This window comes from Brienomyrus brachyistius, chromosome 4, assembly GCF_023856365.1.
Source record: "Brienomyrus brachyistius isolate T26 chromosome 4, BBRACH_0.4, whole genome shotgun sequence".
In the NCBI taxonomy this organism is placed as follows: Eukaryota; Metazoa; Chordata; class Actinopteri; order Osteoglossiformes; family Mormyridae; genus Brienomyrus; species Brienomyrus brachyistius.
In genome coordinates, this window is record NC_064536.1 from 21,756,130 (window position 1) to 21,773,295 (window position 17,166).

General features: G+C 46.4%; 1 protein-coding gene across 1 annotated transcript in view; it reads right to left on the bottom strand.

The window, feature by feature from the left end:
• The window catches only part of lmbr1 (limb development membrane protein 1), a 36,395-nt gene that overhangs the window by 18,159 nt on the left and 1,070 nt on the right, over positions 1–17,166 (bottom strand). Inside the window, exons 2-7 of the mRNA XM_049010646.1 lie at positions 14,071–14,143; positions 12,258–12,297; positions 11,116–11,255; positions 9,327–9,430; positions 2,920–3,046; positions 2,260–2,328 (exon numbers count right to left, since the gene is read on the bottom strand). Of these exons, the coding sequence (XP_048866603.1) occupies positions 2,260–2,328; positions 2,920–3,046; positions 9,327–9,430; positions 11,116–11,255; positions 12,258–12,297; positions 14,071–14,143 (553 nt within the window). The remainder of the gene's footprint in view (positions 1–2,259; positions 2,329–2,919; positions 3,047–9,326; positions 9,431–11,115; positions 11,256–12,257; positions 12,298–14,070; positions 14,144–17,166) is intronic.

The following is a 17,166-nucleotide window of genomic DNA, read 5'->3' on the forward strand; positions in this document are numbered from 1 at the left end:
CACACTGGAATAACGCGGAGCGGTCAGACGGGCTAAAATATCAATGACAGTGATGGGCGTACACACTGGAATAACGCGGAGCGGTCAGACGGGGTAAATTATCAATGACAGTGATGGGCGTACACACTGGAATAACGCGGAGCGGTCAGACGGGGTAAATTATCAATGACAGTGATGGGCGTGCACACTGGAATAACGCAGAGCAGTCAGACAGGGGGTACATTATCAATGATAGTGATGGGCGTACACACTGGAATAACGCAGAGCGGTCAGACGAGGAGATAAACTAGATGCTGCTGGAATGACAACAATGTATTCCCCGGTTTTAGAGAATTACTGTTTTTGCATGTTATTAATGTTAAATAAATACTTAAAAGTTAAGCAGTTGTGTTACTCGTGTTATAGTTATAGTGATCACCCGATTAGCGGAAAATAATGATGACCATTTAAATCAGATCATTTTATTTGATTATAATTTAACACACAATGTGTTATGAAAAGTAAGGGTATTTGGGTAGCATTTGTTTTTTTTTTTTGTTTTTTTTTTTTTTTTTGGATGAATAATTTATTCAGAACCAAATGACCACTAGTCACAGTTTTGTTCCTCTGTGGGGACCTTTCAAGCTGAGAAAGGAGAACCCTGATATAAATGAATTCAGGTTTCAGATAAAGAAATAAATACAGCTCTGAAAAAAATAAAAGACCACACTGTATGTTTTAAAAATCTACTTTTTTAAATCCTGGTTCTGCTGTCAGAAGGCTACACAGAGCAGCAGGCTGCTTCCAGGCCCAAAGTTTCTAAGACAGCACAGTACAGAAGAATAAGGTGAAACAGGAGACACTGGGAATGACCAGAAACCAGCCAGTGTCGGAGTACGCCGACTCCACCGGGTCCGTAGATGAGAAGAGATCACCTGGAGGCGTGGATGAGTTGTCAAATAACCTTTATTCCTGCAGATCGATGTGGGAACTCTGCAACGCGGCGTACCCCCCACAGAGTTCGACTTCCTTGTTGTTCATGTTTGTCTTATACTCCTTCTACAAGCAGCCCCCGCCCCTGTCCGTACTTTTCCACTTTCTGGCAATTTCACCTTATCTGGTGCAACATGTTGTTCTGTATGTTATCCTTTGCCTAGCGACTGTCACTGCAGCCTGTGTCAATAGATTAACTTCGGTGCGCACAGAGCCTCCCTATATGTCCTTGGTCCCCTGCAGATATCGCTCTCCACTATTGCGATATCGCACCCCAAAGTGAGACCAGGTAAAGGGGCAGAAGCAACTTTCAAATGCCAGAGATGACCGTTAACTTATCTGACAGTATCTCATAAATCTGAGACTGACCTCAAGTGACCTTCAAAGAGAACGGCAAACATTAAGTGGTGTGAAGTGCACTGCTAGGACAGTTCATGAGAGGCTCCTAGAAGCAGGACTGAAGACTCATGAAGCAAGGAAGAAGCCCTTCATTAATGAGGAGCAGCATAGAGCCAGGCCGAAATTTGCAAGAAATAGTATATTTTAGACAGAAGCATATGCATAAAATGAGAAACGAGTGAAACTAAAACTTTTGCTATGGTCTCAATTTTTTTTCCCCAGAGCTGTATTATGTAAAAAAATTACCAAAATTACAAAATGTTTAAAATGCAATAAATAACTTTGTAAAACAAAATATAACTGTATATAAATATACTGAGTTAGTTAGAGCAATGTTTAAGTCAAATCTGACGTTGCCTTACATATAATAGAATGATCCCAGTCACTTCCACACAGTGAGGCATACAATTTAATTAAGCACTGGTACTGGATCGGCACTTGATATCAGCAGAAAGCCCATGTTTCAATTTTGCCGCCATTTGTCTCAAAAATGAAATCAGGTGTAGATCTTCATCCACATATTGTTTATATGAAGTGGCAATAAAATCAAATCACAAACGTTTTGAGTTATCAAAGTGTCTTCTGCAGTCACCCATCCCTTCGCGGCCACTACGCAGCGCTGCTTCGCATTCGCTGCGATGTGTCTCGGAATTTTAGCTACAAACATTCACCTGTACAATGTGTCTGCAAGGTTTGAAAAAGATCAGGCAAATAGCTGTTGAGGTCTTGCGCTAACAAAATAAGCGACTGCAGCAAATGACAACAAGGTAACGACCACAAAGTCGCCACACCTCTGCTGTGATCTCAGATCTGCGGACCCCCCCCCCCCCCCCCCCCCCACTGACGTCTGCGAAGACTGTTGCCCCAGAGGAGAGAGGAGATACTTACTGAGGAGCAGCAGGCCTCCCATGAGGGATATGCAGGAGTACAGGTACGGCAGGTAGAACTCCCAGAGATCTGCAGAGACATCACTGCGTGAGACGTGAAGGCAGCAGCAACGTCCAGCAAAGGTATAACCCCAGTGAGCTGTACCTGTCCACCTACTGCATCACACTGCAGTTTTAATAGCCCGCTTCCACACTTTACCGATACTATTTACCACACCATAGTCTACTTGCACGTCCTAATGCTCGTATTACTTATTTATTAATATTGATATTTTTGTCTTGTACTCATGCTTCACTATATTACGCTTTGTCCTGTATTCTGCCCTACAAAGACAAAACGCTGCAACTATATATTTTATATAAAACTCAGTTCCAACCAGAATTTGGTGTTTTAGACTATTTTATCGTGTGCTGCAAATTATCTGCCTAATACATATATGAGGAAAAAATTCTCATTTTCAATGTCAGGGTAGTTACTGTTTGGCCTTTGTGTTTGTCCTAATGTCCCAGCATGCACCTGTCTCCCTCCATACAAACTGTAGCATAAAATCTTTCTACGTTGCTCTGAATATGTGCCGGTAAACCCTGAATCCCGAAGCCCAGTACTGGCGCAGAGCCACAGGATACCCAGAACACGGCCAGCTGGAGTGGGGGTCCTTACCGTACAGCGACTCCATGCTGGTGGCGTCGTTGTCGATGAGCGCAGACGCCACCCATACGATGCCCAGGATGAGCAGGCCGAGCAGGAAGAGCATGACAAACGTCTCCAGGATGCGAGCCTTTATGCCCTGAGGGGACAGGCAAAGTAGACACCCAGAGCTCTAGTAAGGTCAATCACACAGGCGAGAATGACGGAGCAGGGCTGGGCAGATCCAGCCCCCCGATCAGCACTCATGAGTCGATGCAATATACTGAAAGTTGACTACATTAATCTCTTAACATGAAAGGAACACAGTGGGCATCACAGCTTTGGTGTTAATGACGACTGGCACAGGAGGGCGGGGTCAGAATGCAGTCATGTGACCTGAGTGGGCATGATGTCACTGGACCTTCTTGTCAGTGATTAGTCTTCAGTTTGCATGTCAGTATAGGGACTGAGCAAATCCTCTCGATATCCAGCCCAACACAGAACCACGGGGTTAAAACCTTGCGACGGTTCCAGGGCGCAGAGGGGGGACACTAAAAATGCACGAGACAGAACAGCAGGCGAAAGCCAAAAACACGCAAGGTCAATAACGGAGCACGCGCTGCCAAGCCAACCATTTTCAAATAAACTAAATCATAAATTCATAAACAAAGCAGCAAACGGACATCAGCTGTAGTTGGACTCCGCCAAAATAGGAACGCTGTGGGAACGGCAGATTCCCCAAGCACAGACAAGACACGTCCAGTGCACCATACCAGGGCCAGTTCACCATGTGAGAGCCTGTTCACCATTTCTACATCCAGACCAATTCACTAAATCCAGAACAGTTTGTCATGTCATGACTAGTTCTCTATGGGACTGCTTACCCTGAACATAAACTGCTATCTGTAAGCTAATAACTTTCACACACTTTCAGAGAGTACAACAGCCTGCGAGTTAAAAAGATTTTTGTTTTCTGTAATAAACAAACATTTATTTGAACATTATCCACATGCCATTAAAGTGTCTGCCCCCATTGTTCTTTTCTGCTGTAAATAGAATCCTTGCTTCCACCAGTGACCTCAACCTCAGTTAGGTCATTAGAGACCATTTACGGAATCGCACTGGCCCTGCTATTCACAATCCAGGTTAAGGGCACCACAGCATGACATGGTGGGGCCCCATGGCCTTGGAGAGAAGCCCCATTATCTTGATGTGAATCACCAACCATGGCAAACGAGGTCACATCCCAACAGTGCGGGGACTGTAGTCTGCTGTTACAGCCCTAAGCCCACAGGGAGAGCTGCGGCTATACGATCAACAAACACACGCAAACACATACATACTCTGCAGCAAGAATCAGGCCTATTCCACATGACTATTAGTCAAGAGATTCATACGTTTCCTGCCTGAAAACCCCTTCAGGTGAGGAACCAACATATGACTCCTAGAGCCAGATGGGTTGGGCTCCATATTTATTTATTCATTCATTTATTTTAAGACTGATAACTTGCACCAAAGAAAAAACAGGTACTAATGTCTTCATTACTGGCATGTGAGCTTCAGGTAAACCAGAATATTTTTAAAATGAATAAAATGCTGCTAGCAGACAAGAGAGGAAATGACAACTGGCGTCGGATTGGTCGGGAGCCAAAACTGAGGGCCAGCCAATAAGCTTTCACTCTAGGATGACTGACACCTGAAGGACATCCCCCCCCTCCGTCGATAAAAGGGGGCCAAGTTAACAGCAGGCAGACAACAGAATGAAACAGGCACCACCTAGTGGCAGGTGGACGTTAGCACAGAATGCATTTGGCCCCGGGATGCTAACTCGCTAACAGCATCTGTTGCGCCGTTTAGCGGGCAGCCATGCATGCAGAGGGCAGACTGAAAGGTGCCAGATAATCCCAGCTGTAAGAGCTAAGAGAAGGCAGGTGATGTCAGAGCGCAACGCAAACACTTTTGCATTAAAACGTGCACAACGACCCAATCAGCATCTCCCAATTCGTCTTCCCCCACTCCCACCCCGAGAAATCAGCACAAGGTCTAACGGGACTGTTGAGGCATCAAATGCAAGCCAGGAGCTGGGGGGAGGAAGCTCACGTGGATGGCCAGCCCTACACTATGTCTCCCCTGCCTACGTGCCCAAGCCCACATCAGAGCACTGGTGAGAGCTAAACATGCAGCCCCCCCCTTTAAAGACCTGGAGAGGAGAAGGGGGTTGCCCCTTTTTTAAGCAGCATCTGCATGTTAACAGGACACAGACTGGACTCCCCACCCCCCTGAGTGTTTTATGAAGCTCAGCATACCATCTATTTAGATGAGGCAGAGTGTGGTAGTTACCACCATGTTTCAGAGGGCCTATGAATATATGCCGGAACACCCCCCCCCCCCCCCACCCCAACAGACAGAAATACAGACACACTGGGGTGTCCGGGACACCCACCCCCGCTGTCCCAATGCCAGGTCATGTGACTGTGCCCAGGGGAGCGGCCATGCCCTGCGCTCCTCAGGTGATAAGCACATGACAGAGTTCGGCCAATCAAAGGCCAGCGCTCGGATGTGGCACGACGACGGGGCTATTAATAGCCAGGGAGCAGCGGAGAGCCGCAGCCGCACGGAGGAACGCGAAGAAGACAGATCGCGGGGAAGGCAGAGATCACGGGGTAAACGGGCCCCATCTTCAGGGAGGCCGGGACAAGAATAGGACGGCGACGCTTCTCCTGGGGGGGGCACAGGCTGCCTGTTTCAACGGAAAATGACATTCAAAAAAAAAAAAAGAGGGGTTTTTTTTTGTCATTGTGCAAGTGGTTTACACAAGTACAATGAAATTTACTACCCAGATTATGAACTGCCAAGTTAAAACTGGAAAAAGATTAAGGGGGTTATTTTATGTTTTATTCTGCATACAGGAAACCGCTAATATACAACTACATACAACCCCTAATATACAACCGCTAATATACAACTGTTTGAGATATATATATAAAAAAATAAATGTGTATAACCAAACACGTGCTGACAGACATACACTATACCGGGAGTGATCAATCTTATCCACAAAGGGCTGGTGTGTGTGCAGGTTCATTGCAGCTCCCTAACTGGGTCACTAATTAGAGGACTGATTGACTGAAGGGTCCTCACACCTGGGTTTGAACAGCTGACCTAAAGGTTACCCCAAAAGCCTTCAGACACACCGGCCGTTTGTGGATAAGACTGGCTACCCCTACACTATACAGTAACTTTTGAAATTTGTTTTTCATCCTCTGACGGCATTGAGCAGTCCACCTCAAACAGATATTTGTGAACTTTTTTGTAGGAGCAAGGAATCCTGGGAAAACAGGCCACACACTTCTCACTCCAACAGGAAGGGACAGTGAGAAGGCAAAGAGCCATGACCTTCATATCTGTGGTGATTGTGCCTCACAATGCACCACAAAGGCATCTCAGCTTGGGAATGGGTCTGCAATGAGGAAATAGCACCACCTGCAGGAGATGATGAAAAAGAGCAAGAAGATGCTCACACCCTTAAAAATCACCATCAGCATCGGTGAAGAGTAGACGTCTTAAACCAGGTCATCAGTTGAATTCCAACTCCAAGGGCCAAGCCATGCAGGGGGAGGGGCTTGATACCAGATGTTTTTTTTTTTTGGGGGGGGGTGGGGGTGGCTGTGCATTTAACCTAAAGACACACCAGATGGCAGGGCAGTGCGTCCTTCACCGGAAGCTGGAGCTGGTCGCCATCTCTGACAGAAAGCAGACGGCACCTGAGTAAGAGCAGATGGGGCGGGAGAGCTGGGGCACTAGGATGGCCTGACTGCTGATCTGCTGTCAGAGATGCTACCTGTATATTATACTGTGCTGTGTTTGAAAAACAGTCCCATAGAGAAAGAACAGGGGGGCACCAAGCATTCCGAGATGAAACAGGATGGTGTGAGCGCTCCCTGTCGACAGAGACAGTGCATATAGAGAGGCAATGCATGGGCCCATGTTCACCAGCACTGTAGGGTCGGACAGCGGGGGGCATCACCTCACAGTATAACCCCCCCCCACCAGCTCTGCTTGGAGCCAAACATCGATTCAAGCCACAAAACAGCAAACAGGAGAAAAAGAAAAACGAATGTATACCTTCAGAAACACTTGGCGAGCCAAAATGTTTCTATGGCAACTAGCATTGAGGGCGTCCCGGCCATTAAAGGGGAGGCTCTGCTCTGGCACCCTGACCTGATGCTACGTCAGTAAACACTGCTCCACACACACACAGACACAGACACACACACACACACACACACACACACACACACACACACACACACACACAGAGAAGCCTGGGAAACGCGGTCCTGGGGGCTACTGACTTGCAATACCGAGGCGGCCCATTGTGGCTGTTGAACAAAGCCAGTATCTAGGTAATAAGAGGGCAACCCCCACTCCCCGCAGACCAATGGGAGAGCCTCAGGGACAAGGGGGCGGGTCATATGTGCAGTGGGCCTGGCATCTCGCTCACAGTCAGGAGACACACATGACATCCAAGACCACCTCCATACAGAAGAATGAGGACGTCACGTACACCCTGCCTAGTTCACTCCCACCGCAGCACGAGACCCGCATGTGTTTTGATTACGATTCAGGATTGTCTCCAGGGTGCTGCTGAAAAAAAATATATATATGCGCCCCACCAGCACCATCCCCACCCCCACAATCTTCAAGCAGAGAGCATATGCAGTGGCTGGGCTGTAGATTGACTGAATCAGGCTGTATGACCAGCCAGCACCAGATACGCAGGAAAAGAGGAACAACAAGATTGAGGACGACCGCCAATCACACACATCCTGAGGCGGGGCCGGAAACCAATGGGTTTTTACTGTCCAGTCACCATCACAACGTGCTCGAAGTCAAATTCCAATGAAGAAGAAAGGCAAGGGAGACAAAGTCTGTCTCCAACACAAAGCTTATAGTAAAAACCTCTGTATTATCCCAAAAGAGTTGAAGGATAAATAATAAAAAATAAAATATGGTGAGACAGACAGACACAGACAGATAGACAGGCTACAGGCGGCATATACGGTAAATTGGTCCGGAAACAGACACACCACGTGAGCCTAATTTTCGGCGCCCGCCTTGGCACAGGCCTAAGCGTGAGGCAGACTGGCCAACTGTGAAAGCGGCACAGCCCGGCTCCCCGTCGTCACGGCGAATTTCACCCGCGATGATGCAGGCGACGGGGGAGCGGGGGCATTTCCCAGGGTGGCACCGCGGCGAACAGCCATGTGGCAAATCCAGCATTCCGCTCCGTGAACGTTCAACAACTCAGCTGGATGGAGTTAAATACTCTACGGTTGAAAGGGGCCATAATTTCACCAAAGACCACCAGATATTTACAAAAATGAGTGAGGTCTCACACGCATGGAACATTTTTTGCTGGCTTTCTCCAGCAAAGCCTTCATCAGCGACTAGAACAGCTGCATTAACGGACAGTTACATTTGGAAAGTTAACGTGTGCCGAGCCTGGAGTATCTGCACAGGTCAGGACCCGACTGGGTCCACATTTGGGTCCCTGATACAGCTCTATGGAAGGTCATGCATCCGAGGCTCATACCACTGACAGCTGCAGGCTGCAACCCCAACGATCTCCACTGTCAGACCCCCTAAAGGCAGAAAAGCACACAACTGCTGAACCTGCTGAACCTGAAGTTCAGGTTCCAAGGGGGGCCTGGTGTCGGACCCATATATTAATTAAATCTAACCTAAAGCTTCCCCTGCGCAATTCCTATATGTACGTGAGGGTAAAACTGTCATTAGATTGGTAAGGAAGTGCTGCAAAGCAATCAAAGCGCAAAAATCAACATAAACTCTACTATGTTGCTAAGCAGTTTAACTTAATGTTAAGAGCTAACCGTGATAATCAACTTATTCAGATTTAGTCATCATGGGTTTTCAAGGCTGCCCAGCATCACATGTGTGAAAGGCAGGGAGCACAGATTGAGTGAAGAAGGGACATTCAGACGAGCAGGAGACAAAGCAGCTGTGACTAAAGGCGCACTGTGATGATGATGGTGACGACGACGACGATGATGATGATGATGATGATGATATCCAGTTTACTTGTAATAGGTAAACGAAGCAATGTGTTACAAACTGAGAAATTACTGTGAATATGGTAAAAATGCACGCAAGTATAAAGTCCCATATTTCATTTTTGGGCAGTTATTTGTGGGTGAGAAGGGAAGTACTAAATCTACTTCAGACGGGTACTGAGGGCTCATTCCACCAACGAGGAGGGGGGGGAGGGGGGGCGACAGTGGACTGTCGATGAGGTGGAAGCAGAGATCCAAAAGGGACAGACTCACCGATTACGCAAAAATGAGTTCTCTCTCATTACAGCATTACATTAATTCGATGCTGACCTTTAAGACATCAATGAGGAAAGCAGATCTCCATACCTTCTTCGATCCGGCGAATCCCTCTGACTCCAGGAAGAAGTAAGCGAAGGGCATGAGCACGAAGAGGCAGAGATTGGAGAAGAGAGACACCAGGTTCCACAGGCCTGCAAGAAGAGGGTTATCTTAGAGAGACCCAGGCTGGCACTGGAGGGGTACTGGTAAACAGAGCAGCCTGCAGGTTCCAGTCACAGGGTGTAGTTAGCGACGAGCATCGAAAGATCGTCTCTTACAAACCAAAGCAACTGAACTAAAATGGGGCTTAAACGTCAGCCGGAGTGAAGCACAGAATAAGGGGAAACGAGGGGCAAACGCCTGAAGCACCTGAGCTTAACCAGCAGGTTAGCAGCGTATACTGAACTCTGATGCCACCTTGTGGCTATTTAAAAAAAGGCCAACAAAAATCCCCACAGAGCACTGTGGCTGGAACTCAGTGATGCGTTCACAGTGAAGGGCTGCTGCCCGGTGCTGCTCCCTCACCGCACACTGTTTGTACATCTGGCTGAGCAGCTGACACTGAGCCAAGGAAATTTTCCAACCTACTCATCGGCTGCATCTCAGTGTTTAAACCCTTAAAAGCCCTTAAGCAGTTAAAGACGTTCAAGGTTGTTCTTGTTGGAAGGTCATTCAAGGTCATTCTTCGGCCATTTAACAACGAAAAGTCGGTTGGTTACGTAGGTGATTAACACCATGCCAGCAACTAGGGCTACATTTATGGAGAGTATAAGAAAATTAAAACAGATTAAATAACAAAAAAATATATAACTAAAATATTACAGACGGTTAAAACATTCTACATTATGAGCAGGACAAGGCTCGGGCTAATCCTTGGGGCCTGTGATCGGAAGGTCGCCAATTTCTTGCCCAGCCTTGGCACATCTGGGGGGGGGAGGGGGGTCCTTGACCAAAGCCCTAACCCCCCCCCCCCCCTCCAGCTCCTTGGGTGCTGCTACAGATGGCTGCTATTTGCTGGCAAGCGTGCGGTCACCTGCTTGTGTGTCACGGAGAGCAGGACAGAGCAGGTGAAGAGAGAATTTCCCCACAGGAATCAGTGGGCATCTTCATTTCCAGAGGCTTTAGATTTGCTTTTGATAAGAAGTTTAAGAAAAACCTCCAGCATGACTTTACTAAAAACCTCTTTTAAAGAACCAGGAAAATGGTATCTTTGCCTAAAGGGAGTTAAAAGAATGAGCTCCAGCGTTTGTCTGAGAGCACATTTACACAGGTGACTGACCGGCACCTGACCTATACCTGCTAAACCCCCAACAGAGGCGGACGCGGGACCATGGTTCAGTGCTTATGGACCATGCCAGGCGAACAAGGCTCATGATGCTAAAGGCTGATTAATACTTCTGTGCAGAATCCACAGTCGGACTCCTCCTCATCCTCATCCTAACCCACCCGTTTGCATGGCTCACAGTTTAGCTTAAGGGTGCCAAGCTCCTGCCACGGTGATGCTCTCACAGCACAAGAGGAACAACATCGCTGAACAACAACAGAACGCCTAAAGTGAAATGTGTCCATGGACTTGCCTCAGTGGCACTTTGATAGACCTACTTGGTGCTTGCCCTGTTCTTTCATTCTGATTTCTTACACACTGGTGGAGGAATGCTTGCAAAAACAAGGTCTGAAGCGTGCGGATGGGGGTAGTGATTCTAAAAATTAGGGTTTGTCAGTGATAACCCAAGGCCAAAGGTCATAGGTACAAAGAACGGAGGAACTGCTGGAAGAAAGTGATTTGTGAGAGGCTGCCCCCATGCGGGGGGGGCAGGTGGAGGTGCGGGCTACTGACCATGGATGAGTGAGCCGTTGAGCCACTGGATGTAGTAATTCTTGGGGAAGGAGAGCAGGATCTCATTAGCGACTATGGAGAAAGGCAGCAACAGCACGGCCCCCGCAGAGACAGCCAGCGTGAAGGTGCACAGATACAGCCTGTGGAGAGGGGGGCTGAGTCATCACTGGCACCACACATGGGGGGGGGGGGGATCTGAGTCATTGTGGGGGTTGACCAGTGTCCTCGAATGCAAGGGGTACTTTCCTACTGCAAAGGACAGAAAGACAGACACAGAGAGAGACAGACAGAGAGAAACACAGACACACACACACACACACACACACAAAGACAGACACACACAGAGACCGATACAGACAGATACACACACAGACACAGGGAGACACACAAACACACACGGACAGACTGAGTGTGTGTCTCGCTCTCTCTCAATCACAGGCAAACAAAGACACAGAGACAGGCCTCTCGTGTCCATAAAGCTGTGAGTCCCGCCAGCGTGTGCCGGGCTGGGGAGGCCTCAGTACTGCCGCGCTGCTCTTAGCCTTGGCTGAGCTCCGCCATGCTGGAACGGGGCCTCCGACCCCACAGGAATTATCTAATAGCCAAGCTGGCGCCGCCAGTCTGCGAGGGGGCTGCTACCATCTGTGCCCAGTCTGTGTGCCGCAAGGTCGGCAGCTTTCCTCTCAGCCGCATGCCGCCTCGGCTCCCATAAAACGGGGCCCGGAGACCACGCAGGGCCCTGGGAGCATACAGGACAGACAGGGAGGCCCCAGTGGCTGTTGGCGGACTTCAGGCACAACGTGAGGCTTCCCCCAGTCTGTGATGAGGGGGAACTTACCACATGGACATTGGTGTCTGGCCTTATAACCAACCCAGTCAGTCGCCGTTCATCATTCACTAATCCATTTACTCATCCTTCCGTCCCGCCTTCACAGACATACGAACGTATAACACTTAAAAGGTGGGAAAATGGATATTTTTCACTGGAGCGGATGAAACAAACGAGGGCCAGAAGACAAGCGTTCCATCTACCAGCTTCAATGAAGGACCCAGATTAGAAACACAATGGGATTTGCATTAAAAACCCTTTGTAATTAAACTTGGGTGGGGGGGGGGGGTGAAACACGGGATTCTGTACTCACGATATTCTGTTGACTATGGCATCTTCGTCCTCATGGTCATCTAAAGAAAAGCACACGAATCAGTAGTTGGACAGATTTAGCCATTCAGTCAAATTATTGATGGTCCAGATATAATCTGACAATGATTTCACTGGCACGCTCAGCTGCCACCTCAGTGACCATCACCAAGGACACATCATCTGCGAAGGGATCCAGCCCATGATCTTCCTGTATCACCAGGGTAAGGCTTACTTAAGACTACCAACTTCTCTGCCATCGTTTAATAGCTTGTTTATCCAAGATGACTCATTCGCCTCTTCCTTATCCTGCCCTCTGGCATGACATTTCATGTTTAACAGCACTAGTAAAAAAAAAATTTTTTTATTTAAAAAAAAACACCATAAATTCAGCCTGCTGATTGGTTGGGGTAGCACTCTCAGAAAGCCAATCAAATTAAAATCTTCGCAAGCATGTGATCTCAGATGGTTAACGATGCACCAACGAAATTCAGCTAAGGACCAGCAGAACTTTAAAGTGTGCACACTGTTTGTTAGAGATCAGTTAAAAAGTAACATTTCTGACAATTCCCAAAATAAACAGGCAATTTGGTAAACACAACACTTGGTCTGCTAACAGTCTGGGTGGAAAAGAGTTATTACTGCATAATACAACAAAATATCACCCTAAACGTTTGTAGAGTTCCTGAAAATAAAGACATACAACAGAAAAAGGGCCAAATGCTTTCCATCAATTGCATATTGAGGAATAAGTACAAAGCAGGCTTTGCAATTAAAAATGCAGACTTTTTAAAATACAGACGCTCCTCTACTGACGAATGAGATGCGTTCTGAATGGCCATTCGTAACTTGAAATGTTCATAAATGGTTATTCAAGATCATTTTATGGGTATACACAAGTACTAAAAACTAGGATGCTGGGAGTATGCATGCTACACTGCTGCACGGCGGGAGTAGCGGCCAGAAGTCGTACTACCTAGAATTGGCATGCAGAAAAAAAACTGATGTTGCAGACAGGAAACGGGAGCCCAATGTTCACAATCTGGACTTACAGTCCTCTTTGTTTGTATGTTAGAAAGTTCGTAATTTGAAAGTTCGTAAGTAGACGAACGTCTATACTGTTTCCAGAAAAACTGATTCGGTTTAAGTAAATTTGTGAAAACTAACAAAACGTCGACTGCTTTAATCTAAATGAGCTTTGACTTTATTCATAAAATCTCTCATTAAAATGTCCTGGTACCATTTCTACATGCTTCAACGTCTGTGTACATGCTTCAAAGTGCCTAATGAAGTGAATCTTTTTTTTAAAGCATATCTGTCTGCTGATGTCACCCAGTTATGTAAAAGGACAAGACCAGAAGAGACAGCTGTGAAGGAGCATGATGCATCTTTAATGATACCTTGCATTTTAAAAGCCTCCTTCTACAAGCAGACCCTCTGATACTCTCATCCAGCGCACCCACGCTCTGAGAGTGAATAAGAACCACCGGAATCCTCTACTGACCGCGGGCCTGTATCATGAAGCAGGACTTCCTGCTTAGCCATCCATATAACTGGTCGGATTTAAGGTTAACCCAGTTTAAATACAGACCAACAAATCACCAGTTAAAACCAGCATTTACAGTGGGAATTACACAGAATGGTGACACAGAGGGAAAAGGTCTTCCAGTGTTTAGGACTGAAACATGGCATCTACTAACACGGATTGCTCACTCAGGGTTACAGAGACGCACTGCCGCATCACCCCCCAGCCTCTCGGGGGTGCCAAGCTGATGGATGGAAGAACGAGGGAGGAAAACGAGATAAAGAAGAATTACCAGCTTTCCTCTTGTATCTCGTTATGATGCAGTAGGACACAATGTACAGGACGGCAAAAAGCAGGAAACATATCTGCAGAGAGAATGGAAGAGACGGCGGGTAAGTACACGTCTCACAGCAAGAGTGAACGCCATTAGAACATAAAACATACCGGTGTTGCATCAAACAGTTTACTGAGGTTCAAACAGGTACAATGTGTGTGCTGCCTGACTCAGACCTTGCCGAGATGCACGACTGGGGGACCAGCATTTCCAAATAAGGACTAAAGTTTGGTAGCACTCCTAATCTTCCATTGGACAGACAGGGGTGAGGGGCTGAAGGTCACACAGGAGTCACACAAGGGTTAAATCAACATGCAATACAACACATTCATGTTTTTTCTGTCTTAATTGTATTACTGATGGATTGGAAATAAATAGATAATTTACAGAAAGAACAGTGTGATGTTATTTTATAAAAGACAAAGTCACAAAGTAATGCTTAAGGGGAAACAAAAAAAGTTAAACGGTGCTTTTTAAAACAAACACCAAATTAAGCATAAGGTATGTGGTCAGTCGATATTGCATCAGTGCATCTGTCCCTGCAAAGATTACGTTTCTAGCTTTTGTTGTGCTTCATGGGTTTTTCATGAGGCACTTTGCCACCAAAAGTCAGGAACCTAGCTCCTGGTTCCGAGGTCGCTTTCCCACTGCACAAGAGGAACCGGGACCTTTATGCTAAAACGAGCATGGGAGATGCAAAAAGCTTGTAGGTTAAAGTTCATATGTAATTTCATAGGAAGCTACACTGCCACCCCAAAACAATGGATTATGAATAAATTGTTTTCCTAGTTATGTGTTAGTTACTGGGGGGATCGATCGAGATCAAAATGGGACACATGCTTTTATTTATATTTTATTTTTATGACCCACGAAATGTTATATTACCAAATCAGGCCAATAGATCTGTTTTTCATTTTCCACAGAATAAAAAACTATTTAACATTATTCCACTAATAAGCACTAGCAAATTTCACCGGCAGCACCAGCAATAGACAAAAATACATTGGTTAATCGATCAATTTTTCAGATGCAGAAATATGGAGACGCAAGAAGAAAAGAGTTCATTAAAACAACTGAAGTACAAAAAAATTCCATCTGGTCAATTTTTGGTCCTCCATATCTCTTTTCCCTGCACTTCCGTGCGTCTTCCAAGTTAACAGCGATGCCTATCACGGTCAGCAGGTTATCACTATAAGCCCCTACCCAGCAGTACTTCCAAAGAACTGCAGCCATGCAGAGTTCCTGAGATCAGAACATGATAGAAGTTCCTGGTTCTCACTCTCACACACACACACACATATACACACACACACCAGTTCTCTCTCCAGGTGTTTCACATGATGCATGTCCATAGTTTTTTTTTTTTTAAATGGGGGGGGGGGGGGGGGGCATGTGTGCATGTCACACTGGTGCACCTACTTATAAAATTTTGTCACACTGTCTCCAAACAGTCGCACCATCACGAAGTGTAACTAAATGGTGGCAGTCTACAGCTCTGACTTGTGAAACAACATGCATTCATTAATAAAACAGAGTACTATGAATGCAGGTGAATAAAAACTGGCTGCATATTGCATTACAATTTTATATGATGTCCTTACCTTTTTCATACCAATGCTATTCTACTTATCCAAAACTTTTTTTTTTTTTCATCTTTCCTGGGAAAGTTTTTGTGTGGGAGGTTTGCATTAGCTGCAGAGTACACAGGCTTCCTCTCTGCAAGGACAGCGTGCCGCTCGCTCAACGGCCAGGACAACAAGGGACAGATCAGCTTTTACGAGTCAGGTCTTCACAGACCCCAACATGCAGCAGACCATCTGAAACAGGAGAAGCTCCACATTACAGCAGCTTTTTATCACTCCCTGCTGAAATGTCACCTTTTGAGGGCTGGAGACTCGCTGTAGTATGATTAAACACTAAATACGAACGTCGAGACTGCAATGACGGCCTCTCTCTCCACGTCAGGCAAGACTCACTCAAGCCTTGGGGCCCGCATGAAACGTTCACCTGATGTTCTGGATTTACAACATGCATTGGGTTTGCAGAATGTTGATTCAAGTTATATCTACACCAACATCTCAGGTTAGTATTTACAACCGTGTCGTACAAGTTAAGCTTCTGCCTAAGAGAGACCAAGCAATGGATATCTCAAAAATGTCATGTGAGCTGTGTGACACATGAAAAGCTCGCATTCACTTTCACCGCAAATGTCCGGCACGGTTTGGAGGCTGAAATGTGAGACTGTGGCACTCAGAGCACACACATGCCATAATGTAAACAGTGTTAAGTACACGACTGGGCTATATTTAGAGTAGTGAACCAAAAATGCAATTGGTGAGTGACTTTCTGGTGGAGGATAAGATCTCCTGCTCTCCTGCCATTATCAAGATTTCATGGCATGACAGGTGCAATTCTCCTGCCCCAGTCTTCCTCATTCCACCACCGAGTCAAATACTTATCTGAGCAATAGCGAGAAGTGAAACTACGAGAACAGAGTAAAACCACATTGCCACAAAATCAACGGGACATTCATCAAAAACACAACTTCAAGAAATCTTTGACATGGCATGCCGACAGCCTCAGATCTATGTTGGTTTGGAGTGAGGGTCAGAATCTGAAGGGAAAACCAGGCAGAGATTTTTCCTCTTCTGGGTTTATCAGAGCTATCCAGACCGACCTCCGTCAGTCTTCCTTGGCAAGGGCCTTCACCAGGATCTTGTTGGCAACCAGTCGGCCCATCCCATAATGCAGTCCTGCAGATTTTCTAGAAGGTCGGCAGGCCTAAAGTTTCTCCTAAAGGCCCATTACTTGAAATTGAGAACAACACATAAGTGTAGGCCTGCAAGCTTGGTGGTTAAGGACACGGGTTTACAAACTGGGAAATTCACACTTCCAGGGGAGAGAAAGTATTTACCTGGATTTCGCCTTCACAACACGACTGTGAATTAACAGGTACAAATACACCTCAGCCCATACAGAGGCTTAACAATGCAAATAGAACAATATACAAGTCTAAGCTTAAGGTACTGCCCGGCATTCTGTATTAGCCTGAGC